The 24,236-nt window shown below is 55.7% G+C and overlaps 3 protein-coding genes across 4 annotated transcripts; 2 read left to right on the top strand and 1 right to left on the bottom strand.

Moving 5' to 3' along the window:
* Window positions 1-5,182: 5,182 nt before the first annotated feature.
* Window positions 5,183-9,683, top strand: LOC310923645 (class II histocompatibility antigen, B-L beta chain-like; the record flags this gene model as incomplete). The annotated part of the gene is made up of 4 exons (XM_083885565.1): window positions 5,183-5,286; window positions 5,753-5,945; window positions 6,547-6,722; window positions 9,667-9,683. The coding sequence occupies exons 1-4, from the start codon at window positions 5,202-5,204 to the stop codon at window positions 9,681-9,683; spliced, it is 471 nt and encodes a 156-aa protein (XP_083741691.1). The 5' UTR covers window positions 5,183-5,201.
* Window positions 9,684-11,260: 1,577 nt separating this feature from the next.
* Window positions 11,261-12,901, bottom strand: LOC310923648 (C-type lectin domain family 2 member B-like). Its single transcript, XM_083885568.1, has 5 exons — window positions 12,595-12,901; window positions 12,134-12,229; window positions 11,854-12,032; window positions 11,656-11,756; window positions 11,261-11,545 (listed from the first exon to the last, which is right to left on the bottom strand). The coding sequence occupies exons 1-5, from the start codon at window positions 12,710-12,712 to the stop codon at window positions 11,431-11,433; spliced, it is 609 nt and encodes a 202-aa protein (XP_083741694.1). The 5' UTR covers window positions 12,713-12,901; the 3' UTR covers window positions 11,261-11,430.
* A 265-nt stretch (window positions 12,902-13,166) lies between these two features.
* LOC310923649 (uncharacterized protein) lies at window positions 13,167-22,901 on the top strand. Of its 2 annotated transcripts, none has more exons than XM_083885570.1 (2): window positions 13,167-13,366; window positions 21,612-22,901. In XM_083885570.1, the coding sequence occupies exon 2, from the start codon at window positions 21,639-21,641 to the stop codon at window positions 22,557-22,559; it is 921 nt and encodes a 306-aa protein (XP_083741696.1). In that variant the 5' UTR covers window positions 13,167-13,366; window positions 21,612-21,638; the 3' UTR covers window positions 22,560-22,901. The 2 variants fall into 2 exon arrangements, with proteins under 2 accessions (XP_083741696.1, XP_083741695.1); XM_083885569.1 differs by lacking the exon at window positions 13,167-13,366 and adding an exon at window positions 20,760-20,854.
* The last annotated feature ends 1,335 nt before the right edge of the window (window positions 22,902-24,236 follow it).

Here is a 24,236-nt window from a genome sequence, read left to right on the forward strand (position 1 = left end):
CATCGGGGACTGGACCCACCAGCTGCTGGTGCTGCTGGAAACCACACCCGGCATGGGGTCACCACCAGCTGCAAGGTGGAGCACGTCAGCCTGGAGCAGCCCCTGAGCCGGCACTGGGGTACGGGGGAGCCACTGGCCGGGCTGGGAGGTGGATTGGAGTGTGCTGGGAGCGAGTGGGAAGGATTTGGGTGAGCCTGGAGGGGCTGGAAGGAGGGGCTGGGGATTGGAAAGCGAAGGTTGGGATAAGGTTGGTTGTGCTGGGAAGAAACTGGGAGGGGTCTGCGTGAGGCCTGGTGTGGCTGGGAAGGGACTGGGAGAGGGTTTGGGGGGGGTTTGGTGGGGCCTGGGTGGGGGGCGAGCGGTTTGGGGCTGTGAGCTGGTGAGAGGGGCCAGGAGGGGCTTTGGTGGGCGGTGGGGAGGGCGGGCAGGGATCGGAAGGAGGTCGGAGGGGCGGGTGGGTGGTGTAGGGGAGAGCGGGAGGGAGGTTGGAGGGGCTCGGGGTGCGGGTGAGAGGTTTTGGGGGGTCCTGACCCCTCTGGACCCCCCAGAGATACCGCCGGACGCCGCCCGCAGCAAGATGCTGACGGGGATCGGGGGCTTCGTGTTGGGCTCGGTGTTCCTGGCGCTGGGGCTGGGCCTCTGCCTGTGCAAGAAGGTGAGGGGGGGTCCCGGGGGTCGTGTCCCCCCTCCCCCAGAGCGTGTGTGCCCCCCCGGGGCCCCCCAGCCCGGTGTCACCCCCTTTTCTCTGCCCACAGAGTTCCTGAGCTGCCGGCGGCCGCAGCCCCTCCCCGTGGCCTCGGGCCCGGCCGGGACCCCCCGCTCCGTCCCCGAGATGATTTTGGGGGCCTCGTGTGTCCCCCCTGCCCGTGCCCAGAGCTGTCCCTGTGTCCCCGCCCGGCTGCTCCCAGTGTTCCCAACAAAGCTTCCCAGTTGTGCCCGGTGGGGTTTGTGGGGGGCTCTGGGGAGGGACTTGGGGGGGGCTGTGATTGGGGGGGCAGAGGCGGCCCCGGGCTGGATCGGGAATGGGGACCCCCGTGTGTCCCCCCGTGTCACCCCAAGGCTCTGGGGGGGCCTCGGGAGGCTCCTGAACCCCAAGGCGGCTCCCAGGGAACCCCAAAAGGCGCCGGAACCCCCCGAAGGCTCTGGTGGGGGGAATTTGGGGAGGGGGCGCGGGGGAGGCGCCCAGGCCGGGCCCAGAGCCCAGCGCTTCCCCAGCCCGACCTGCCCCGGCTCCATCGCGGCTCCTCCCGCGGGAAAAGGGGCACAAAGGGGGGCGCTGGGCCCGGGGGGAGCGGGAGAAGGGATGGAGGAGGAGGAGGAGGAGGAGGAAGGAGCGGGAGAAGCACTGGAGAGAAGAGGAGGCAGAGGCAGGATTAGAAGGGAGAAGGAACGAGACCCCTCCCAATGCAACTTGGGTGTCCCAGACCCCTCACCCACTCTTTGGCCGTTCTGCCCTGGGGTGACTTTATGATGCTCAGTTCTATCCCCGTTTGTCCCTTTAGCCCAGGAATATTTTTTTCAATTTTCAATCCACATCTGACAGTGACGGGAGGGAGAAGGAGAAGTGTTGGAACGTCTCAGGCGTTTGTTCTCAAATCACAGACATGAGGACTTCAGTTTCCCTTCTCCTGGACTGTGTTGTCTGTGGCACGGACGGGGCTGTGAGCTCTCCTTTGCTTTTAGTTTGGGTTTTCTTTAGTTATCTGAGGGCAGAGGTTTATTGGGGCTGTTCAGGTATTGTTTGGCCCGGGAACACCAGGACACACCCACAGGAAGGACTCTCTGTCTCTCTCTGATCCACACAAGGACTTTTCTGAATTTTCTGTGTCTTTAGAACAGCAGGACGTTGTTCCACTCTTTAATACTAATTTTTTTCACACAAAGTGAATAATTTGCTTGTTAAATAATTATGGTTTTTCCACTTTTCTCCACAGAAATCTTTTACCAAACCAGTTTGAGGAGAATTTGCTTTATAGAAGTACCCCATTGAGAAGTTTCTTCCCAAATTTTGCCCTAAACCAGGACAAATACCATTTGTTTTGGTGCCCAATGTTTGGCTTGAGAAAGTGGACGAAACCTGAACTGATTGAATTTTGGGTGCCCTCACCCTGTGCTGGGATAAAGCAGTCAGGACCCAGGTTGCTGCTTGTATTTATGGTGTCTCACAGGGTGGAGACCTTCCTGTGTCTCTGGTCCTGGAGCTTCTTTCAGGTTTAAATTCCTTTCTGTTCCGTAGGTTTATTTTCTTATCAGGAAACAGCTCCAGGATTGTCCCTAACTCGGAACTTTTACAGTAGAGGGGCCTGGATTAGAACAGCCCAAACCAGGACTTGGTCCCTGCCCGTGTTTTCCCCCCTCTCTCCCAGCCCTTCCCCATTTCCCCCCAATCCCCACCCTCTGCCCCGGGCTGGGTTTGGGGTTCCCAGGCCCCTCCTGCCCAGTCTGGGGGTCCCGTCCCCCCTTTCCCTCCATTCTGGCCCCTCCCGGCAGCTTTTTCCTGGGAGGAATCCCCGAGTTTGGGGATTTTTGGGGTGCAGGTCTGGAGGGGGACAGCTCTGGCTGGCTTTTGTGGCCTTGTCCCCACGTGTTGGAGTCCAGGACACCCCCTTGGATGAGCTGGGACCCGAAAAAGGGAATTTGAGCCCTGGAAAGGGGGTGTGGAGCCAGTCCAGGGGGTTTAGAGACCTTGGCACAGCCCAGGAGAACACCAGGTTTGATTTTAGTCCATGGGAGGGGCTTCCACACAGAGAGAGGAATTGCAAACCACCAGGAAGTGAAAATAGTAGTTTAGCACAGTAGAAGATGCAAAATTCAGTAGTTTTAGGACTCTTAGGATAGAAGTAAATGGGGGACAAAATGGTGGAATTTGGGTGGTACCTCGTGTCCCTCTCCTTCTTCCTCGTCCTCCATCTCCTGGGGTGGTGATGGCACAAGGGAGTGAGAGTGGGTTGGGTCAGAGTAAAAGTGACCCTTTCAGTGTGAGCCCTGGGCATTGGTACAAAACAGTAAAAGTGACCCTTTTAGTGTGAGCACTAGGCATTGGTACAAAATAGTAAATAACCTACACATAGTTATCTGTCAAAATGTGAGGTGACGTTCCATCAATGGTCAGTCCCATCATGTCCCAGCCACTGTCCAGATCTCGGCTGGGAGAGGAGAAAATTCTGAGATACCAATTAATAAACATCACAAGAAATCTGAAAACAGAACCTTGAGGACTCTGCTTTTTTTATACCAACATGACTTGGGGCTTTTAGAGGGCCAAGAACTTTAAACAACCAGAATGTCGGGTGAGGAAACCCTCCCCGAGACCCCAAATGTCATTGGCCATGTCCCCACGTGTCACTGGCCGTGTCCCCACGTGTCACTGCCCTTGTCCCCACATGTCACTGGCCTTGTCCTCACGTGTCACTGGCTGTGTCCCCATGTGTCACTGGCCATGTCCCACACATCACCAGCCATGTCCCCAAGTGTCACTGGCCATGTCCGAGGAGGAGGAGGAAGAGCAGAGCAGGAAGGGTTGGATGGACGGGCACAGCCCAACAGGATGAGGTTTAACAAGTCCAAGTGCCCAGTCCTGCCCTTTGGCCACATTAACCCCTGCAGCGCCACGGGCTGGGCACGGTGTGGCCGGACAGTGGCCGGGCACAAAGGGACCTGGGGACACTGGGGACAGCAGCTGGACACGAGCCAGCAGTGTGCCCTGGGGGCCGAGAAGGCCAAGGGCTGCTGGCCTGGATCAGGAGTGGTGTGGCCAGCAGGAGCAGGGAGCTCATTCTGCCCCTGGGCTCGGCACTGCTTGGAGCCCTGGAGAATGAGAATTTCAGACTTTCTGTGCTGACAGGCACTGACCCCCCAGGAAAACTCTGCATTTGACCTGAGGCCGTGGAAAAGGCTTCCCAAATTATGGGATGGCACTGGGAGTGTGGGTGTGCAGTTTGAATGGAGCTGTGTGGTCTCACACAATGGAAAAAGTAGAGTTTAAGCTTTTAGAATATACCAATATATATTTAAAAAATGGAGGTTTTAGGGTGTAGGCTCAGTCTTTGTTTTGACCTTCTTATTCCTTCATATTCATGGGTTTGGGTTATATCTTTTAATTATGTAGAAAAATCAGTATTGTAGACCACAGGTTGTTGGTTATTGGGTTAAAAGTAAAAATAATTTAGATATCATTTAATGATTGGAGAGTTTGTTCTTAAAAGATCTTGGAAAGAGTTAGAGATGGAGCCATTTTTCACTTAGTTAGCCAGAACTCACAACTTGTGACGCTGTAACAAAGATAAGAATTAATTAACATCTGAGTCCAAACATGAAACAACCTCTCTGGTTCAATTAAACCCCGGCTCTAACAAGGAAAAGAAGATAAAAACCCACAGGCACTGGTGAGGGCTCACCTGGAGTGCCGTGCCCAGTTCTGGGTGTCTCAGTTTGGGAAATCCAGAATTCGGCCACCCCCAAACCCCCAAAACCTCGGAAAAGCGAGGAAAACCCATAAAAAAAACCCTCATGGGTCAAAGTTTTTCCCTAAAATCCCCCCAAATCCCGAAGAAATCTCCAATCCCAGGGTTGGACCCCCTTAACCCCCTCCATCCCCACATTCCCAAAGATCCCGGGAACCCCAAATCCCAACCCCGCGGCTCCAGGACCCCCCAAACCCCACCTTGGACCCCCCAAATTCCGGGCAGGGTCAGGGCCAGCAGCAGCAGCAGCAGCCAGGGGAGGCTCCGCGCTCCATCCATGGCTCCTCGGGATCCCGGGAAATTGGGAAGGGCCGGTGCCGGTGCCAGAAAAGCGGCGGGAACTGGGGGGAGCGGGAGTGGGGGAGCAGCGCCCCAAAAAGCGCTCAGCCAATGGGAGCGCGGCGTCGCTGCGGGTCGGGACTTGCCGGAAAAAAAAATTAAAAAAAGGTCGCCCTGAAAAATTCCAGCCAATCAGAGTTCTTATTGCTTGTGACTCATTAGTTGCTGGGTAGAACTTCTGAAAAACGGGTCGGAAACAGAACCGGCCAATCGGAGCGCGCAATAAACACCTCCAGCCAATCGGACCGTGCCCAAAAAACCTCCAGCCAATGAAAAGGCGTCCAAAACCACGCCCGACCAATCAGAGAACGAGTGGCTAATGACCCCGCGCTGTTTCGGGGCTGGTGCTGACAGAGCAGCGCGGCTGTTTGGGGCTGGCGGCCCCTCCCGGCGCTGGCCATGGGGCGAGGGGCGGCAGCCGGGGCCGTACTGGGGGCACTGGTGGTGCTGGGAGCGGCCCCGGCTGCGGGCGCGGAGCTCTCGGGTGAGCGGGGGGCGGTGGGGCAGGGGGGGAGAAGGGGGCAAAGGGGGCAAAGGGGGGAGGCCGGAATGGAAGCGAGGGAGGAGGAGGAGGGGAGCCCCGAAAGGAAGAGCGGCGGGGGCTGAGGGTCGGGGGAAGGTGAGGGAGGGGTGGGAGAGGGTGGAAAAGGGTGGGAAAGGGGGGAAAGGGGAGGGTGGGACATCTAAACTGAGCGGGGGAGGCGATGGGAATTAGAGAATTATTTTTAAAAGGTTGGGAAGTGTGGAAAAGGGGGGAATGGGACCCCAAAAGTGAATTTGGGTGCGGCTGGAGGTGGGAGGGGAGCGGATGTGTAAAGGGGAAATGGGGGGAAGGGTAAAAGAAGGAAGCGGCCGTGGGGCACAGGGGGTGCGGGGTGGGGATCCGGGGTGGCCCCGGAGCTCTGGGGGTGCTGGGGGGGCACCCCCTGACCTGTGTCCTGCACACCCAGGGGTGTTCCAGCAGATGTATAAGTACGAGTGTCACTTCATTAACGGCACGGAGAAGGTGAGGTACGTGGCGAGGAGCATCTACAACCGGGAGCAGGACGTGGTGTTCGACAGCGACGTGGGGCACTTTGTGGGGCTCACTCCGGATGGAGAGAAACAGGCCCGGCACAGGAACAGCGACCCGGAAAAAATTGAGTATTTTCGGAGTGAAGTGGACAGGTACTGCCGGCACAACTACAAGACTGATGCCCTGTTCACTGTGGAGCGCAGGGGTGAGCGTGGGGCAGAGCGTGTCCCCTCGGGCCCTGCCCTGGCAGTGACCCTGGAGCCCCTCAAACCCTCCCTGGGAATGACCCCAGAACCCTCAGCCCTCCTTGGGCCCATCCCCGGGGCCTCCTGTCCCTCACCGGGACCCCCGAGATTATCCCAGTCCATCTCAGTCCGTCCAAGTCCATGCCCAGACTCCTCCAGTCCATTCCCAATCCATCCGACCTTATCCCCGTCCCTCCTAGTCCATTCCCAGTCCGTTCCCAGTCACTCCCAGTCACCCCCAGTCAATCTGAGTCTTTCCCAGTCCATCCCAGTTCCTCCCAGTCCATTCCCAGCCCCTCCCAAGCCCACACCGCCCCTCCCCTCTCTCTGCCAGTGGCCCCCAGCTGATCCCAGTGTGTCCCCGCTCTCTCCCAGTGCCCCCCAGCGTTTCCATCTCGCTGCTGCCCTCCAGCTCGCAGGCCGGCAGTGCCAGAGGCCTGCTGTGCTCCGTGATGGATTTCTACCCCGCCCACATCCAGGTGAGGTGGTTCGAGGGCCAGCAGGAGCTGTCGGGCCAGGTGGTGGCCACCGACGTGGTCCCCAACGGGGACTGGAGCCACCAGCTGCTGGTGCTGCTGGAAAGGCCGCCCCGGCGCGGGCTGAGCTACACGTGCCAGGTGGAGCACGTCAGCCTGGAGCAGCCCCTGAGGCGCCACTGGGGTACGGGGGAGCCACTGGCCGGGCTGGCAGAGGCACCGGCGTGTGCTGGGAGCGAGTGGGAGGGAACTGGAGAGATCCTGGTTGAACCTGGGAGAGGGGCTGGGGGCTGTGGAAGGGCTGAGCAGGAGTCGGGAGGATGCTGGGGAGGGGGGTGTGGGGTCCCGGGGGTGCTGGTGGGCGCCGGGAGGGAGTTTGGGGGCGGCGGGTGGAAGTGGGAGGGATTGGAGTGAGGCTGGAGGGGCTGGGAGGAGCTGGGGGAGGGGCAAGCGGGGCTGGGGCTGAGGTCGGTTGTGCTGGGAAGAGACTGGGAGGGGTGTGGAGGAGTCGTGGAGGGGCTGGGAAGAGACTGGGAGAAGGTTTGGGGGGGTCGTGGGGTGGTGGGGGGCGAGCGGGAGGGGGCTGTGGGCTGGTGAGAGGGGCCAGGAGGGGCTTTGGTGGGCGGTGGGGAGGGCGGGCAGGGATCGGGAGGAGGTTTCGAGGGCTCCTGGATGTGCTGGGGGAGACTGAGAGGGAGTTTGGAGGGGCTTGGGGTGTCTGTGAGAGGTTTTGGGGGGTCCCGACCCCTCTGTCCCCCCAGAGATGCCGCCGGACGCCGCCCGCAGCAAGATGCTGATGGGGATCGGGGGCTTGGTGTTGGGCTCGGTGTTCCTGGCGCTGGGGCTGGGCCTCTGCCTGTGCAAGAAGGTCAGGGGGGGTCCCGGGGGTCGTGTCCCCCCTCCCCCAGAGCGTGTGTGCCCCCCCGGGGCCCCCCAGCCCGGTGTCACCCCCTTTTCTCTGCCCACAGAGCTCCTGAGCCGCCGGCGGCCGCAGCCCCTCCCCGTGGCCTCGGGCCCGGCCGGGACCCCCCGCTCCGTCCCCGAGATGATTTTGGGGGCCTCGTGTGTCCCCCCTGCCCGTGCCCAGAGCTGTCCCTGTGTCCCCGCCCGGCTGCTCCCAGTGTTCCCAATAAAGCTTTGAAGTTTGCCCTGGTCTCGGGGAGCAGCTGCCCCAGAACTCCCCCAGGGTCTCCCAGCACAGCCAGAGCCGCTGGGCCTGGGGTCCCCAAAGCCCTCAGCAAGCCCCATGTCCTTCCCAGGAACCCTCAGCTCCCTCAAACCCAGCATCCCCCACAGCCCCTAAAAGTTCCCCCCATGGCACCGGCCATGGCCATGGCCCCACATGTCACTGGCCGTGTCCCACCCTGTCCTCACCCGTGGCTGTCTCCCCACCACATTCCCATCCCTGTCATTGTCCCCCACGTCCTCATCTGTACCCGTGTTCCCCCCGTGTCCCCATGAATGACCATGTACCCCCCAAATATCCATGTGTCCCCATGTCACTCTCCATGTCCCCTGTCATCCCAACCATGTCTTAGTTCCATGTCTTTATTTTTACCACAGTGTTGGATATTTTAAATGAAGAGAAATGAAAAGCAAATGAAGGCCAAAAGAAAAGGATTTCCCTGTCTGGGCCAGATGAGCATCCACATGCTTAGATGGGAGGGAAGTACCATTTTTGGAGGGGTTTCCACCGCAATCTCCAAAATCTTGGTCTTTGCCCCAGATCATCACCATTTGGCTGTGGTAGACACTCTTGGGCAATAGGAAATCAAAGTCATGGAATCCCTGAGGTTGGAAAACACCTCCAAGACTATCCAGTATTTATTGATGCCCCCATGTTGGAGTTGAGACGGCCATGAACTCAGAGTGCTTCAAAAAAACTTCAGAGGCCTTCAAGTATCAGCACCTTGTTATCTAGAAGTTCTTCATACCTTTTCTATGTAGCAATCCTCCAGGCAGCTCCACACAGCTCAGGCTCTTTCTCTCCTTCTTCTCTCTTTCTTTGGCAGTTCCAGCTCACTGCTTCCTGTCCCTAGAAAAGCCACTGAACCCTGTCTGTCCCTCATGCAGTGGCTCACCTTATCTGTCCCTTGCCCAGCCTCCTGTCCCTTCCTCCTCACAGCACGGCCAGCAGATGCCAACTGACTCTCTACCAACTAACTCACTTTTGTATCACACCCATAGCTGTGAGGGCAAGGCTGTTCTCACTCTTCAGTAATTAACACAGCTGCAATATATAGGGGCAGGATTGCCCTTAGCACTACATCTGTCTCCCCATACCCCCAGAAGACAGAATTGAACACAAAAGATTTTCTGGGGTTAAAAGACAACAGTGACGGCACAATCAGCCAATGGCGGCGAGCGAGGCCCGGGCTGTGCACACGGCCCACACCCGCCCCGCGCTCTCAGGCCCCGCCCCCGGGCTGTGGGAGGGGAAAGCCGCAGATGAGGAACCGCCCTGGGACGGGCCCGGGCCCGAGTCGGGATTGAGCTGGAAACACAAACAAAGTTCTCCGCACCTCCCGGCCCGCCTTTCCCAGCCCTGCGTGTTCGCTGCCACCGCCTCCGAGGAAAGCCCTCAGTTCTCCCGGCCCTAATTAGGAGCATCAGCGCATGGCTTTGATTTCGCCAAAAAAAAAGGGAAAAGCCCCAAGGCCCTTGGGCTGAGTGGAGGAGGGGGGAGATTTCTGGCAGAAAACTCCAGAAATCTTTTTTCGTGAGGCGGGGAAGAACAAAGCCCAGCCCAGTGAGGCGGGTCGCTCCCAGCAGCGCCTCTCTGCCGTCCCAGCTGAAGCCCTCGCTGGCTGCTCCGGGCTGGACGGGCGCACCGGGAGCGCTGGGAAGGGTGTGGCAGCATGCGCATGCGGGTGGACTGGGCTGGGGGATGTGCACCTCCTCTGCTTTTTGCCTTTTGATTTTGCTTTGCTCACTGCCAGGCTGAGAGAGCATTTGTAGGAATTGGCATTTTTCTTTTTCCCCCCATTTTTTCTCGGTTTTTCTTTTTTTCTATTTTTTCAATTGTTTTTCCCGTTCCTTCAAGTTTTTCGTAAAAAATTCTTTTTTTTTTTTTTTTTTTCATTTCCTGGTGTAAATTTGTTCTGATTTTGGCTATTTTTGTGTCCCAGTTTCAGTGTCCGAGTGAACTCATCTGACGTTTTCCACCTGAAGCGGCGGCACTGGAGCCCCCTGAGGGCCCGCGGGGAATTCAGGGCCTGGGGGGCCCAGCCTGGACCCCAGGAAAGGGCCTTTCACAGTGCCAACGTCATCGGAGAGCACATGCTGGTCTTTGGTGAGACCCCAAATCCCAAAATCCCAAAAAAATCCCGAAATTCCTAAAAAAATCCCCGCAAAAACGGTGAAAATGGGGCAAAAATGGCGAAAATCCCATAAAAATCCTATAAAAATCCCAAATTTTATAGGAATTTATTGTGGCGCTGTTGCAAGGGGGATGTGGAGAGACCCCAAATCCCAAAAAACCCACAGTTTCCCCCCAAAAATCCCGAAATTCCTAAAGAAATCCCTGCAAAAATATCAAAATTATGGAAAAAACGGTGAAAATCCCATAAAAATCCCAAGTTTTATAGGGATTTGTGGTGGTGCTGTAGTGAGGGGGATGTGGAGAGACCCCAAATCCCAAAAATCCCCAAATTACAAAAAAAATCCCAAAAAATCCCGAAATTTTCCTAAAAATGGAAAAAATGCGGCAAAAATGGTGAAAATCCCATAAAAATGCCCTAAACATCACAAATTTTGGGGAGTTTGGGGCCTTCCATAGTGCCAACGTCATCAGGGAGCACATGCTGGTCTTTGGTCAGTCCCAAAAATCCCAAATTCCCAAAAAATGCCCAAAATTCTGGGGAAAATGGGGCAAAAATGGCAAAAATCCCGTAAAGATCCCATAAAAATCCCAAATTTTATAGGGATCCACAGTGACAGTGTCGTGAGGGGGATGGAGAGAGATCCCAAATCCCAAAAATCCCAAAATTTCCAAAAAAATCCCCATGAAAATCCCAAAACTTTTGAAAAAATGGTGAGAATTGGGCAAAAAAGGCAAAAAAAAAAAAAAGAAGGCAGCCCCGCGGCAGCTCCAAGGCTCCGCCAGCCGGGATGGAACGTGGCAGGGGGAGCGGGGAAGGGACGGGGCTGCCGGCGCCGAGGGAACACCAGGGACACCGGGGGCTTGACAAGTATTTAATAAGAAACCCCAAAATTATAAGCAATACAAAACCAGCAACAGTGGCACCTTAAAAACGGATGGGGGTCAGGAAGAGACATCCCACAGAAGGGATGGAATGGAATTCCACTGAATTGGAATGGACCCACAAGGATTGAGTCACACCCTTAAGGTATTGGTGCCTGTGGGGTCAAATCACACATTGGCATTATTGGCACCTTGCCCCAGCCACAGTCACATTCACATGTTTGTACCTGTTTGTACATTGCACTTGTTTGTTGCCTGTATTCACAGTGTTATACCAGTATAGATATGAAATATCTGTGTATAAATAGTGTTAGAAGAAGGTATATGAAACCTGTTTCCACAGTGTTATATCTACATATATATACAGGCTTAGTGTATAAATGTGTAGTGCAAGAGAAACAGGATGAGTACTGGAGTGGCTCCAGGAGAAAGAAACCCCCAGCCCCAGCCCAGGCAGCCACACCTCAGCTTCCACATCACCTCATCTTCCTGCACGTTCATCTCCTGGAGACCAGGCACTGAGGTGACCCTGAGACAAAATACTGAGATGTTCATGAGATCAGGCACTGAGGTGACCCTGAGGGTCAGTGCAAGGCAGACACTGTGCCTGAGGAAGGACATCCCAGGGTCTGGGAAAGGGCAAAGCTGTGACTGCCCAGCACAGAGAAGGTGCTTTGTCCATCCCCTGTTACAGCCGAGTTTGGGCTCTGCTGCACAGATAGGGCATCAGGTATGAGCAGGGCACACTCCTGAGTTTATTCTCAGCCAGGAAAACACACTCTGCATCGCCCAGGACAGGAACCCTGCAAGGAGGAGCAGAGACAATGCTGGCAACACAGGGGACACATTGTGCTCCCATGCCCCCATTCCCTGCCCACATCCCCCAGGCCCTGCTCGGCTCCCTGGGACTCACGAGGAGTTGAAGCTGCTGCCGTCCTCCCACTGAAGCTGCTGCCCCCGTCTGCGCAGCCCCAGCCAGAGATTGACCTTCCGGCTGGGGCGGGACAGGAACTCCTGGGAAGTGAAGAGACCAGCAGTCAGATCTGCACCCCCAGCCCAGGAGCCCCCCAGGCCCCCCTCGGACACCCCACACCCCCAGCCCCTCACTCACCATTTCCTCATCCCTGAGCACGGCCAGGGAGGCCCCGAGCTCAGAGCACCGAGCCTGACCCTGATCCCAGGTGTGCTGATCCTTCGAGAGGAAGTAGCAGATCCTGCGGTACCCGACCCAGTCATCAGGACAGGCCAGCGGAGTGCCAGGAAAAGCTGCAATGTTTGTTTGTCTTCCCCCTGCAGAGGGAAGAGGAGAAGGTCCAGGATTCCCCTCCACAGGCAATAGGGACCCTGCTGTGCCCCGAGGGGCTGGGCTGAGGCAGCTGCTCCTCCCTTACCTGACAGCACAGCCAAGGCCGGCACCAAAGCCAGGACCAGCATCACGAGCAGAGTCAGCACCAGGGTGACCTTGGGATGGGATCTGAACCTCTCACCTGCAGCAGTAAAGAGTCCATGGCTGTGAGGACGGGGCTGTCCTGAGCATGCCCAGCCCTCACATCCCCCCACCCAACACCCGGGGGACACAGGAGGGATCCCCCATTCTGTGTGCCCCTCACTCAGCTGGCAGCAAGAGAAACAAGGGACAGGGGCACAGCCAGGGCCAGGGCACAGCCGGGGCCAGAAGAACTGCCCAGCGCCGGGGGCAGCCGGGGGTGTCGGTCCCGGCCCCTGCGGGGGCCCAGCAGAGCAGGAGGGCTCTTCCAGAGCCCTGGAAACAGCCACAGCCCTGCCAGCCCTGTGCATCTGTGGGGTGACACTGTCCCCTCCCTACAGGCCACGGCGCGGGCCCTGCACTCACACAGAAACTGTAGGGGTTTCTTCTGTATGTTCTCAGCTTCTGATCCGTTCTGGCATTTCAGGGGCTTCTTCACCCTCCCAGTACTGGAGCGGGGCTCATTCTCCACATCTTCATTCATTGCACACCCACCAGTGGCCCCTTCCTGCTTAGGACAAGTGGCTTCTTGCTCCCCCCTCCGAGCTCCGCCAGTGCCGCCTCACCGGGCTCCGGCCGCTGCCGCCGCTCCCGGGCCCGCACACGCTCCGGAATGCGGAGTGGGACGGAGCTGGATCCTTTCTCGACCCGCGTTCTGAGCAATCCGCGCGTGGAACACGAGGAGAGGCGGGAGACATCAGGTGGACGGGCGGCTTGGCGCTCTGCACGGAACGGCCCCGGCTGTTTTCCCGAACTCCAGCGGTTTCTCGGGAAAGGTGGCTGAGGAAAGACCCCGGCGCTGTGCCCGGAGGGACATCCCAGCCCAGTTTCACATCCGACTTTTCAAATTAGGGAAACAATGGAATAATCACAGGACGGGATCGCGGCAGTTCCGTGCCGCGCGCCAAGCCCGCCCCTCTTCCCCATTGGCCGACGTCTCCCGCCGCGTCTCCTTCTCGCGCGCTGATTGGTCAGAGCTGGGCTGAGGGACGATCCCGGCCCGCCCACTCCGCCATGCTCGGATCGGCCCCCGGAGCGCGGAGCGACTCTGGAAACCGGGACCGGCCCCGGGAGCGGCGGCAGCGGCCGGAGCCCGGTGAGGCGGCACTGGCGGAGCTCGGAGGCGGCCCCAGCGCAGGTGGGAGCCGCGCTCGGTTCTGCCGGGGCTCGGGGCTGGCTGCGGGCGGAGGGGGCGGCAGGGGGCTCCGGCGGGTTCCTTGTGCCGTGTCGGCGCCGTGTTCCCCGTGGCCTGAGGGCGCTGCGGGAGCGGCTGCCCGCGCTCTCCTTCCCGCCGCTGCCTCGGCAGGAGCCGCTGCCGGAGCAGCGCCGGCTCGTCCCGGTTCCTGTGGGGAGGACGGAGGTGGCCACCCTGTCCCCGGGGGGGCTGTGCGGGAAAATTCCCAGAGGTGGCCAGAGGTTTGTGTCCCCACAGGAGCCCGAGGAGTCCTGTAAAAGTGACTTTATTCCTGAACAAAGGGAGAGGCCGTGCGGCCTTTGCCGGGGGGTCTCTCCAATTGTTGTAGGACGCGGCCTCCTTTTTCTCCTGATTTTCCCTCCTGCATCTCCCTGTCCCTTTGCCCCGTGGCGAAGGTCCTTGGAAAGTTCCGACTTCCCGATCCGCCTCCTGCATGTCCTCGTTAATATGCGCCCCCCTTTTGTAGAACATCCGATATTCCCGGCTCTGCTCAGTCTTTGTTCTTCTTCTCGGTGTTCAGGAATTTCGCAGGGCCTTGGCTGAGCACAGTCCGTGTCAATGAGGAACATTTTCTGAAACTGATGGATTCTCCCGTTGCTCCCTTATCTCCCAGTCCCCGGCCCTGTCTCCAAGCAGATTCACTCGTTGACTCTGTTTTTTCTTGCTGGCTCCTCTTTGGTTTTGGGATTATTGTCAGTGAGCTCGTTCCCTGTCCTTTTGTAGCCGTGTGTGGCTCAGGAGGCCTGGCTGCCACCTGCATCCCCTTGCTCAGCTGCTGAATGAGCTGCCCTCAGCAAGGTGTGGTGCAGGGCCCAAAGATGAGAGTTGCTGTAGCACAACAGAGGAGAAAGAGCATTCGTTTAACCCCTGCTGTGCCAGGGAGCCACCAAACCGTGTCCCATTCCCATCCTTTCCACGTTTGGACCGGAACATGAGCTGCTTTCTTATTTCCTTTGTTTTCTGTTTCCCCACTTTTCTGTTGTCATCTGTTTGTCAACAGCATCTTGAGTCATTTAATTTTCCACCCTGTCCTCCTCCTTCTGCTCACAGATAATCTGATCCCAGCCCGTGGTGAAATGTTGTGTTCTTGGTTTGAGTGGATTGGTGGGCCAGACTGAGGAGCTGGGTCTGTCTGGTTGGTTATTATTTCGTGGACATCTTGTAATCTAATTGTGCCTTTGAAATGCTCAATGTGTTCTCTGGCTCCTGATGTGAATTGGTTTGGGTTCCCAGGGGCTGGTCCAGGGTGTTGTAGGATTTGTTGTGGTGGCCGTCCATCTTTTCCCCATTTTTGGGGGCTCCCTCCAGCCAGGGCTGCATCAATTGATCTCTTTTCTCTAATTAAATCATCCCAGACTTGGATTCCCAAGTGATTTCTCTGAGCCTGTGGTAGCACAAACAGCCCAGTGGTCTGATGCTCCCCGTGTGACACAGACAGTGCCAGCACATGTTGGAGTGGGGAGAGGGATGATTCCCCCCACTTGTTGTAGTGAAGTTTTCACACCATTCTCCACTGGCTGTTTCCCTTTGCAGCTGAAGCAATTTGTGTTGCAGAGTCAGATCTCCTCCCTGTGGGCTCTGCCTTTGGCTGTGCCAATTCCATCTGTGCAAGCAGGCAGAGCTTGGGCTGAGGGGCAGAGGGAATCAGCCCAATTCCTCCCGCAGGCAAGAAGAGCCTGGTGCACTGTCCCCACTTTTCCCCAGCAGTGTTAATTTGCATTTCTAAAGCTCCTCTCCTGGCTGCCTGGAATGGAGCTTCTCTTCCAGAGCAGCCACTGAATGACTCACATGTGCCCCCCCACAATCTGCTTTGTTTTGTTTTGGTTTTTTTTTAACTGATATGGAGAACGTTTATGAATATAAAAATACAGAATTTTCGAATTATCATTTGATAATTTTGTGGAAGTAGCGAAGCAGCTTGTACTGAGAAGATTAGCTATTAAACTTGCTTGTTAGGTAGTTAAAGGTAGAAGTCTTACAGGTAAGATGTATAATACCGAAACTCACAAGCAGGTATTTGTCAAAAATCGATAAAGCAGAGTTTGTGGCTTAAATCCAGCAAAATCTAGCTCCTAATCTTTGGCAAGAGCAAAGTGACCTGACAAACAGCCAAACCTCCACTGCACCTGCCCTGAAGCAAAGATCAGCCTGAGGAAGACTCAGCCTTCCTCCCAAGGCCCCAGCTCACAACCACCAGGACGGGTGGGCTCTAATTAGAGCACGAATGAGAGAAGGCAGGGAATGGGCAGGTGAGGTGTGGATTTGTGGTATCAACGTGTATTTAAACCTGGACCTTGTCTTGAGCAGGTGCACAGGGTTTGCAGGAGATATCCCCTGGTTTGGAGGATGTATTGCCCTGTCAGGTAATGCTAATTCCCAGGACAGTTTGTCCTGGCCAAAATCAGGAGCCTGGTTCTTGCTGGTTTCTTAATCAATTGGTTCTGTTCTATTGGGTCTTCATAATACCTAAGTCCCTCTTTACTGAGTTTTAATAATATAAATCTTATCTCCATGGCTTTAACCTAGAAACTAAATTCCTGTGTATTTTGTTAATTGGTCCTTCCTTACAAGTTACACTCCTGTGTGTTCTGGCACAAGTTGTTTCTCTACTTGTACAAAACTGCTAAATAAGCTGCAAATATTTCTGTTCTCCCATTCACCTGTTGAAGCACATTTTATGTTCCCAAAATTCTGAATTTTCACGTGCATGTACATTTCTCATATCAGCAGCCTCCCATCCTCCTCCTGCAGCCGGGAAGTCCAAATCTCCTTTGGGCCTTCCGAGCCCTTGAGCCCAGGGTGAGGGGTCCCCCCGTGCTGAGCTGTGCTGGGGCTGTTTCTGTGCTCAGGGACACTTGGGATGGGCCACTTGGCCCCCAGTGGTGCTTCTTCCCACTCCTCAGGCAGGGCCCCATGTCCTGGTTGGATGGTGTGAACAGCAAAGTCCCAAGGCAGGGTCTGTGCCAGCCCAGCTTCCAGTGGGAGAGATTTCACAGGAGACAGGATTCTGGCCACAGGCTGCTCTAAATACACATCCCTTATCTCCAGCCTGCACTAGGTGGAGAATTGCCAGGGGAAGGAATTCCAAAGATCAATTCCAAGGGAGATAATTGAATATCTGCCCTGGATCTGGCTCTTATTCTTGCCAGAGCCAATGGCAAAAGCCCCACCTGTGGCCTCTTGGTTTCTGTCAGCAGCTTCCAAAGGTGTTTCTTTATTTCCCCATTCATTCTTTCTACCTGACCTGAGCTCTGGGGGTGCCAGGGGTTGTGGAGGTCCCATTGTGTTCCTAAAGCTGCCAGAACCCCCTGAAGGATCTTTCCTGTAAAATGAGTTCCCCTATTGTAGTTTATTGCTTCCACAATCCTTTCTCTTGGAATTATTTGTTTCAGAAATAGCTTTCTAAGTGATCCAGTGATTACTGCAGAAGTCAGAATTGCCTTTGGCCCCCTGTTGGGTGACATGGTGTCAGCAGGAGATATTTCAGCCTTCCTGCTCAGGGCATTTCAGTCCCAGGCTCTCACAGGCACACACAGCTCTGCCGGTTGAGCTGACCATGTGGGGGGTAACCTGTGCTTTGTCTGATTCCCTTTCCTAAATAACAGCGTCTTGTAACTCTTTTCCCTTCTGCTGCCCTTGGAGCCCCATCCAGAAACACCTTTTCTCCCTGAGGCCAGGGAATGTCTCATCAATCTCTCCCAGCCTGGCTCTGGAGCTCTGTCACCTCAGTGCAGTCATGGGTTTCTCCCCAGCCCCTGTGCAGGCTGTTCCAACAGGAGGCTGGGTTAAACCCTTCCCCTGTCCTCACTTCTAAATCCTCCTGTGCCACTGAACAAGTTTCCTGCTGGAATAACCCAGCCCTGCTCTTTTGGTTCTCAAAGCCTGAACTTGATGCCAGACTTGGACAACAGGAGATCCTTGTGCTGTCAGTTTTCAGGCCTCAGGTCCCATTCAAGCTGTGGCTGCACAATTCTGCAGACAGTGGGGCCACTCTGGCCACTGGGTTAAACATTTTAGCACAAGAATTCCTTTGGCCTGGCCCTGTTTAACACTCACATACAATTCCAGTTCATTTTCTGAGTCTGGAGGAGCCATGGCTGGGGCATCAATAATTTTGGGGGTTTTTTACATTTCTCAAGTCTTGTTCCCTTTCCCATGTTCAAACCATAACACCGAGTTTGTCTGGGGTTAAAAAGTCATCCAATGTTTTAGCTGGAGCAGAGAATCCTCAATCCAGGTCCTGCAATTCCCAATTGTGAAAAACGAGGTTCACTTTTTGGTAATTTTAAAAAACTATGTTTAATAAAATAATTAAGACAATTAGGAGATAAAAAAAGCCAAGTACGGCCAGCCGGGTGACTCGGCATTCAGCCAAGTCCACACTTTGCTTTCTCAGAGACACTCGTTAAATACCCTTCCCGTTATATCGATATATGAATATTCATAAAATTCCATAAACTAGTTTCCATATTCCAGGAGCTGTTTTGCATGGCCCCTCCTTGGGTCCGCCTTTTTAGAGCATGCGTGTTTCGTGGCTGTGTCCTTTTTATCGCGTCCAGCTTGGGCCTTGGTCCGTGCTTTCTGCAGGTGGGAGATGCTGATAGTTGGTGTATCAATAGCAGGGTCCTCTTTATATGTTCATTGGATGTTATCCCAACCAAACAGACAGTTTAAGCATACTTACATCAACTACTCCCATTGTATCTAATCTTCTTTTACCAATAGCAGAAATAAACTTATATCCTATATCCTTACTATGTTATTAATCATATAGCACACATCTTGCGAAAAGCCAATTTTATAATACACACATATAACACTCCCTTGCAATAGGGTTTTGCTTTTAGACACCACTCGTGCTGTGTAGTGACATCCGTGGACGGCAGGGACAAGGAACTCTGCAGAGCTGAGATATTCTAGAAACACGTGGCTTTATTACAAGGGTGGTGGGTAAAGAGGGCTTTGCCTTCAGCCACCAGCCTGGGCTGGAGGGAAGCCCCGAGAGAGAGAGAGGGGAGAGAGAGGGTAGAAGAGAGCTCAGGGGTAGAAGTGAGGTAAGAGTGGGGGAAGGGATAAGACAGCAGGGATAAGAGAGAGGGGGCAAGAGCGTGGGGGGAAAGAGCAAGAGAGCAAGAGCAAGAGAGAGGGCACCTTGTTACAATCCATTCTCTCTCTTTTTGTGTTGAATATTCTAATTCACAGTGACCAACCGGTGCAAGATCCAAAACCTACAAACTTTGCATGCAGCCTATGAGAACTACTATATTACCATGTCATTTTATATTCTAAACTCTAAAGACTACTTTTCTTATCTGCTTTTGCCCTGATCCCTTGCAGAGTGGAAAGGCTGCATTCCTGAGTCCTTTTGTTTCTGCCCTTCAACCCATCTCCAGCTAATCACCGTTTTCCTGCCTCCCGTGCCTACATGTCAAAGCTGGCTTTCATTTCTATTGCACTCACAGGTTTTTCATCTGCAGTATTTCTTGCCAGACAATCATATCCATAAGTCCTTCCTGTCCCATCTTTCCCAACAGTGCTGGTTACTTCAGAGTAATTTGGAGAGGCTGGGAATCTAATTTTCCTCTTTCCCTGGGGCTGCCCACACTTGTGGGTTCACTTCAGCACAGGCCTTGCCAGACATTTGACACAGAGGTACAAGAGAACTGGCCTCTGTATCACCTTTTACAATATTAATTTGCATTCCCAATTTAGCCATCAAAGGCCTTCCCAGTAAATTACAATCACAATTAGGAGCAAATAAAACTTCCTGCATTTCAAACCCATCCCTGGCATCTGCTAATAGTGGTTGAATAAAACACCCCCCCCCTCATCTTTCCCACTTGTCCCCTGGATAATCAAAGACATTTTTGGCATTTTCCCCCCTTAGGTCTGAGATTGAGAGTGGGTGGAGAGGCCCCTGTGTGTATGAGGAAAGGCCTGGTGTGGATGCAGCCCCAGGCTGAATGTTGTCAAGGGCTCCAGTGTGGTGGGTCCCTGGTGTAATGGGAGCTGTGGCAGCCCTAGGAATCCATGTCCGTGCAGGGCTGGACTTGCTCCTGCTGAGGGTGCTGCTGTGTGTGCTTGCAGTGTCCCTGTGGGCTGCAGATGGATCCCTGCTTCCTTGGCAGGGGCTGTTTGGGTGGGCTCTCCCCTGCCGAGGAGGGCAATGCCTGTGCCAGGTGCTTGTGGCCGAGCCCGTCCCCTCGGTGCTGGGGCCCCCTTGGGCCCTGGGCTTCATCCCTCAGGGGCTGTGGAAACTCTGCCATGGCCTTTGCCTTCAGCTTGGCCTTTTCCTGCTCCCTTCTTGCCTTCACCTGCTGTGCCTTTGTGCCCAAGTGCTGCAGGGGCTTCTTGTGCCCCTCGTGCAGCCCCCCTGAGTGCCTGTGGGTGCTCATCCTCTGACAGCTGCTGAGCTTTCTGCACAATCATTCCTTTCTGCAGGGCCCAAACAAGATCCTTCAAAGATGATCTGGATCCTTGCAGGGATAATGCACATTTCCCAGCTCTTCCTTCCTTCCTTCCTTCCTTCCTTGGCGCTGGTGCTTGTGCTGGCCGTGCCCTGCAGAGCCCGTATCCCAGAGCCGGTGCCTGTGGTGCCGCAGTGTCCAAAGGCGGCTCCCCCGGCGGGCAGGGCCGGCAGCTCCACGGGGCCGGGCAGCGGCCGGGGCGTCCCGCAGCCTCCTGGGGGCCGGGGGCCAGTGCCGGCCCTGCCCGGGGGGTGGTGGGGTCAGGCAGCGCCCGGCGCTGAGCCCCGGCTGCCCCACAGCCCGGCCCGGCCCCGCAGCTCCCCACAGGCCCCCAGCCCGTGCTCCCGGTGCCGCCCCTCTGCGCCCGCTCCTGCCGCTCCCCAGCACAGAGAAACCCCCTGGGATCCTGACCTCCTTGTTTGCCTCTCCTGCCAACCGGGGCTACAAACCATCTGCATCAGCTCCCAGAGTTTGAGCATTACACCCTGCTTGAAAACGTCCCAGTCCTCAGTATTTTTCTCTTCCTGCTCTTTTCCATCATCCTCTTTCTCACCACAGAGATTCCTCCTGCTGCCTCTTGCCTTAACTGTAATCCTGCACCCTCCCCTTCCCCCTCACCCTTCCCAGCACACCAACACCATCCATCCCCTGCTGTCTAAATCCCTTCTGGACTTCCCTTCTTGCCCCTCTGGCTGTCCATGTCCTTAATTACCTCTGGGAGAATGATGCCTTGGGAAGGCTGGCCTGAAACAGAGACTGGACAGAGCTAGAGAATAAAGCAGATATTTATTGAAAGCTCTTTAGGGCAGACCTTGGGCAGGGCAGGAGCTTGACCAGGGCTACACTCAAGGTGGACTTGAAATGGTCTCCTCATGGACGACTGGTCACGAAGTCCTAAACTTTGCTGTTTTGGTCCATTTGCATGTTGGAGCCCAGTTGTCCAGCCCCAGGCTCAGGTGGTGAGGTGTCATCCTTGTTGTTTCTCTCTTCAGTCCCCCCGCGCTGTCGTGGCGGGAGCGGCTGCAGTGGGGAGCGAGTGCGGGCAGGAGCGGCCGAGAGCCCAGCGCTGCCCCAGCCCGAGCTGCCCCAGCTCCATCCGTGCCCCTCCGGTGGGATGCTGTGGGTTTGGGGGGGAAGAAGGAGCTGGCAGTGGGTGCTGGGCCTGGGGCAGGAGGGGAAGGGAAGGAGAAGCAGGGTTGAAGAACAAAATGTTCAAAGGATGCTCATGGGAGGAGAAGGTGGGATTGTGCAGGAGAAAGAGGAATAGTAGGAGGAAATGGAGTGTTAGAAGGAGTAGGGACACAGGAGGAGGAGGAGCAGGAGGAGGAGGCAGCAGAAGGTTCCACCCCTCCCTGTACCTGCAGCCTCCCCCCAGCCCCAGGAGTGTTGCCCCCCCCACATGCAGCAGGTGACCAGGAGGAGGATCCACGATTTTCGTGGGGGTGAATCTTGATGTTTCTCAGCTTTATTGGGCTAAATGTTGATGCTTTGGTTTTTTGCAAGGGGCTGAATCTTTATATTTTAGAAGCGGTTTTGGTTGAGTCTTGGTGTTTGGGTAGTTTTTTTACCTGTGTCTTGATGTTTGGAGGACTTTTGGGCTGAATCTTGGTGTTTTGGAGGTTTTCACAGACACAAGGTGCCCACTGACTTCTTGAGAATAACTTGGGGAAGGAGGAACCCCCATTCTAAGGTGCTCTCCATTTGTTTTTTCCCCAAACCAGGATTTTTCATTGCCAAGGAGTGCCCAGATGGAGGAGGAGGAAAAGCCCTGGAGATCCCGCAGGAGGAGGGGCTGCAAACCCAGCCCAGGGAGCTGCGAGGAGGAAAGAGCCGCCCTGTGCCAGGAGGGCGGCCGGAGATCCAGCCAGAGCTCAGAGCTGGTGGAGAAGCCTCATGGAGGGGAGAAGCCCCACAAGTGCCTGGAATGTGGGAAGGGTTTCAGCTGGAGCTCTGACCTGGTCCGGCACCAGAAGATTCACAGTGGGGAACGGCCCTATGAGTGTGGGGAGTGTGGGAAGTGTTTCAGCCAGAGCTCCCACCTGATCCAGCACCAGAAGATCCACACTGGTGAACGGCCCTTTGAGTGTGGGAAATGTGGGAAGAGGTTCAGTAGCTGCACCAACCTTATGCGCCACCAGGTAGTCCATACTGGGGAACGGCCCTATGAGTGTGGGGAATGTGGGAAGAGCTTTGGATGGAGCTCGGAGCTGAGAAAGCACCAGCGTGTCCACACTGGGGAGAGGCCCTACGAGTGTCCTGAGTGTGGGAAGAGGTTTCAGACCAGCTCTGATCTCCTCAAACATCAGCGGATTCACACTGGGGAGAGGCCCTACGAGTGTTCTGAGTGTGGGAAGAGGTGTCAGACCAGCTCTGATCTCCTCAAACATCAGCGGATTCACACAGAGGAGAGGCCCTTCCGCTGCCCCGACTGTGGGAAGGGCTTCAAGCGCAACTCACACCTCACTGTGCACCGGCGCATCCACACCGGGGAGAGGCCCTACGAGTGTCCTGAGTGTGGGAAGGGCTTCTCCATGAGCTCTAACTTGACCAGACACCAGCAGAGGCACCATAAGGGAAGCCCCGCGAGTGCCCCGAGTGCGGGAAGAGCTTCGTGCGCTGCTCCAGCTCCATCCCCCATGGGAGGATCGGCGTTGGATGGTCCCCAGTGACCCCGTTGGGCAGAGCCCTGGTGATCCGTGGTCCTGGTGATCCGTGTTGGGAAGACACCTGGCTGGGGGGGCTGCACTGGTTCCTGTCTCCCTGTGGGCACCTGGATGAACACAGGGACAGGAACATCCATTGGGACACAGACGGACATTGGGAATTCCTTGGGGGGAGCAGACTTGTTGTCTTTCAACCCCAGAAAATCTTTTGTGTTCAATTCTGTCTTCTGGGGGTATGGGGAGACAGATGTAGTGCTAAGGGCAATCCTGCCCCTATATATTGCAGCTGTGTTAATTACTGAAGAGTGAGAACAGCCTTGCCCTCACAGCTATGGGTGTGATACAAAAGTGAGTGAGTTGGTAGAGAGTCAGTTGGCATCTCCTGGCCGTGCTGTGAGGAGGAAGGGACAGGAGGCTGGGCAAGGGACAGATAAGGTGAGCCACTGCATGAGGGACAGACAGGGTTAAGTGGCTTTTCTAGGGACAGGAAGCAGTGAGCTGGAACTGCCAAAGAAAGAGAGAAGAAGGAGAAAAAGAGCCTGAGCTGTGTGGAGCTGCCTGGAGGATTGCTACATAGAAAAGGTGTGAGGAACTTCTAGATAACAAGGTGCTGATACTTGAAGGCCTCTGAAGTTTTGTTGAAGCACTCTGAGTTCATGGCCGTCTCAACTCCAACATGGGGGCATCAATAAATACTGGATAGTCTTGGAGGTGTTTTCCAACCTCAGGGATTCCATGATTTTGATTTCCTATTGCCCAAGAGTGTCTTCCACAGCCAAGTGGTGATGATCTGGGGCAAAGACCGAGATTTTGGAGATTGCAGTGGAAACCCCTCCAAAAATGGTACTTCCCTCCCATCTAAGCATGTGGATCCTCAGCTGGCACAGACAGGGAAATCCTTTTCTTTTGGCCTTCATTTGCTTTTCATTTCTCTTCATTTAAAATATCCAACACTGTGGTAAAAATAAGGACATCGAACTAAGACATGGTTGGGATGACAGGGGACATAGACATGGAGAGTGACATGGGGACACATGGATATTTGGGGGGTACATGGTCATTCATGGGGACACGGGGGGAACACGGGTACAGATGAGGACGTGGGGGACAATGACAGGGATGGAAACATTGTGGGGAGACAGCCACGGGTGAGGACAGGGTGGGACATGGCCAGTGACATGTGGGGCCATGGCCATGGCCGGTGCCATGGGGGGAACTTGCAGGGGCTGTGGGGGATGCTGGGTTTGAGGGAGCTGAGGGTTCCTGGGAGGGTCTTGGGGCTTGCTGAGGGCTTTGGGGACCCCAGGCCCAGCGGCTCTGGCTGTGCTGGGAGACCCTGGGGGAGGTTCTGGGGCAGCTGCTCCAGCTGCTCCCCGAGACCAGGGCAAACTTCAAAGCTTTATTGGGAACACTGGGAGCAGCTGGGTGGGGACAGAGTGACAGCGGGGCTGGGGGGACACACGAGGCCCCCAAAATCATCTCGGGGACGGAGCGGGGAGTCCCGGCCGGGCCCAAGGCCATGGGGAGGGGCTGCGGCCGCCGGCGGCTCAGGAGCTCTGTGGGCAGAGAAAAGGGGGTGACACTGGGCTGGGGGGCCCCGGGGGGGCACACACGCTCTGGGGGAGGGGGGACACGACCCCCGGGACCCCCCCTCACCTTCTTGCACAGGCAGAGGCCCAGCCC

This window comes from Zosterops lateralis (assembly GCF_965231275.1).
Source record: "Zosterops lateralis genome assembly, contig: HAP1_HAP1_SCAFFOLD_160, whole genome shotgun sequence".
NCBI classification, from domain to species: domain Eukaryota; kingdom Metazoa; phylum Chordata; class Aves; order Passeriformes; family Zosteropidae; genus Zosterops; species Zosterops lateralis.

Coding starts and splice junctions, on each gene's coding strand:
- LOC310923648 (XM_083885568.1), bottom strand. CDS start 12,712: ATGAATGAAGATGTGGAGAATGAGCCCCGCTCCAGTACTGGGAGGGTG. Junction 12,230..12,594: donor GAAACCCCTACAGTTTCTGT/GTGAGTGCAGGG, acceptor TTACTGCTGCAG/GTGAGAGGTTCAGATCCCAT. Junction 12,033..12,133: donor GGCCTTGGCTGTGCTGTCAG/GTAAGGGAGGAG, acceptor TTCCCTCTGCAG/GGGGAAGACAAACAAACATT.
- LOC310923649 (XM_083885569.1), top strand. CDS start 20,813: ATGTTGGAGCCCAGTTGTCCAGCCCCAGGCTCAGGTGGTGAG. Junction 20,855..21,611: donor CCCCAGGCTCAGGTGGTGAG/GTGTCATCCTTG, acceptor TCCCCAAACCAG/GATTTTTCATTGCCAAGGAG.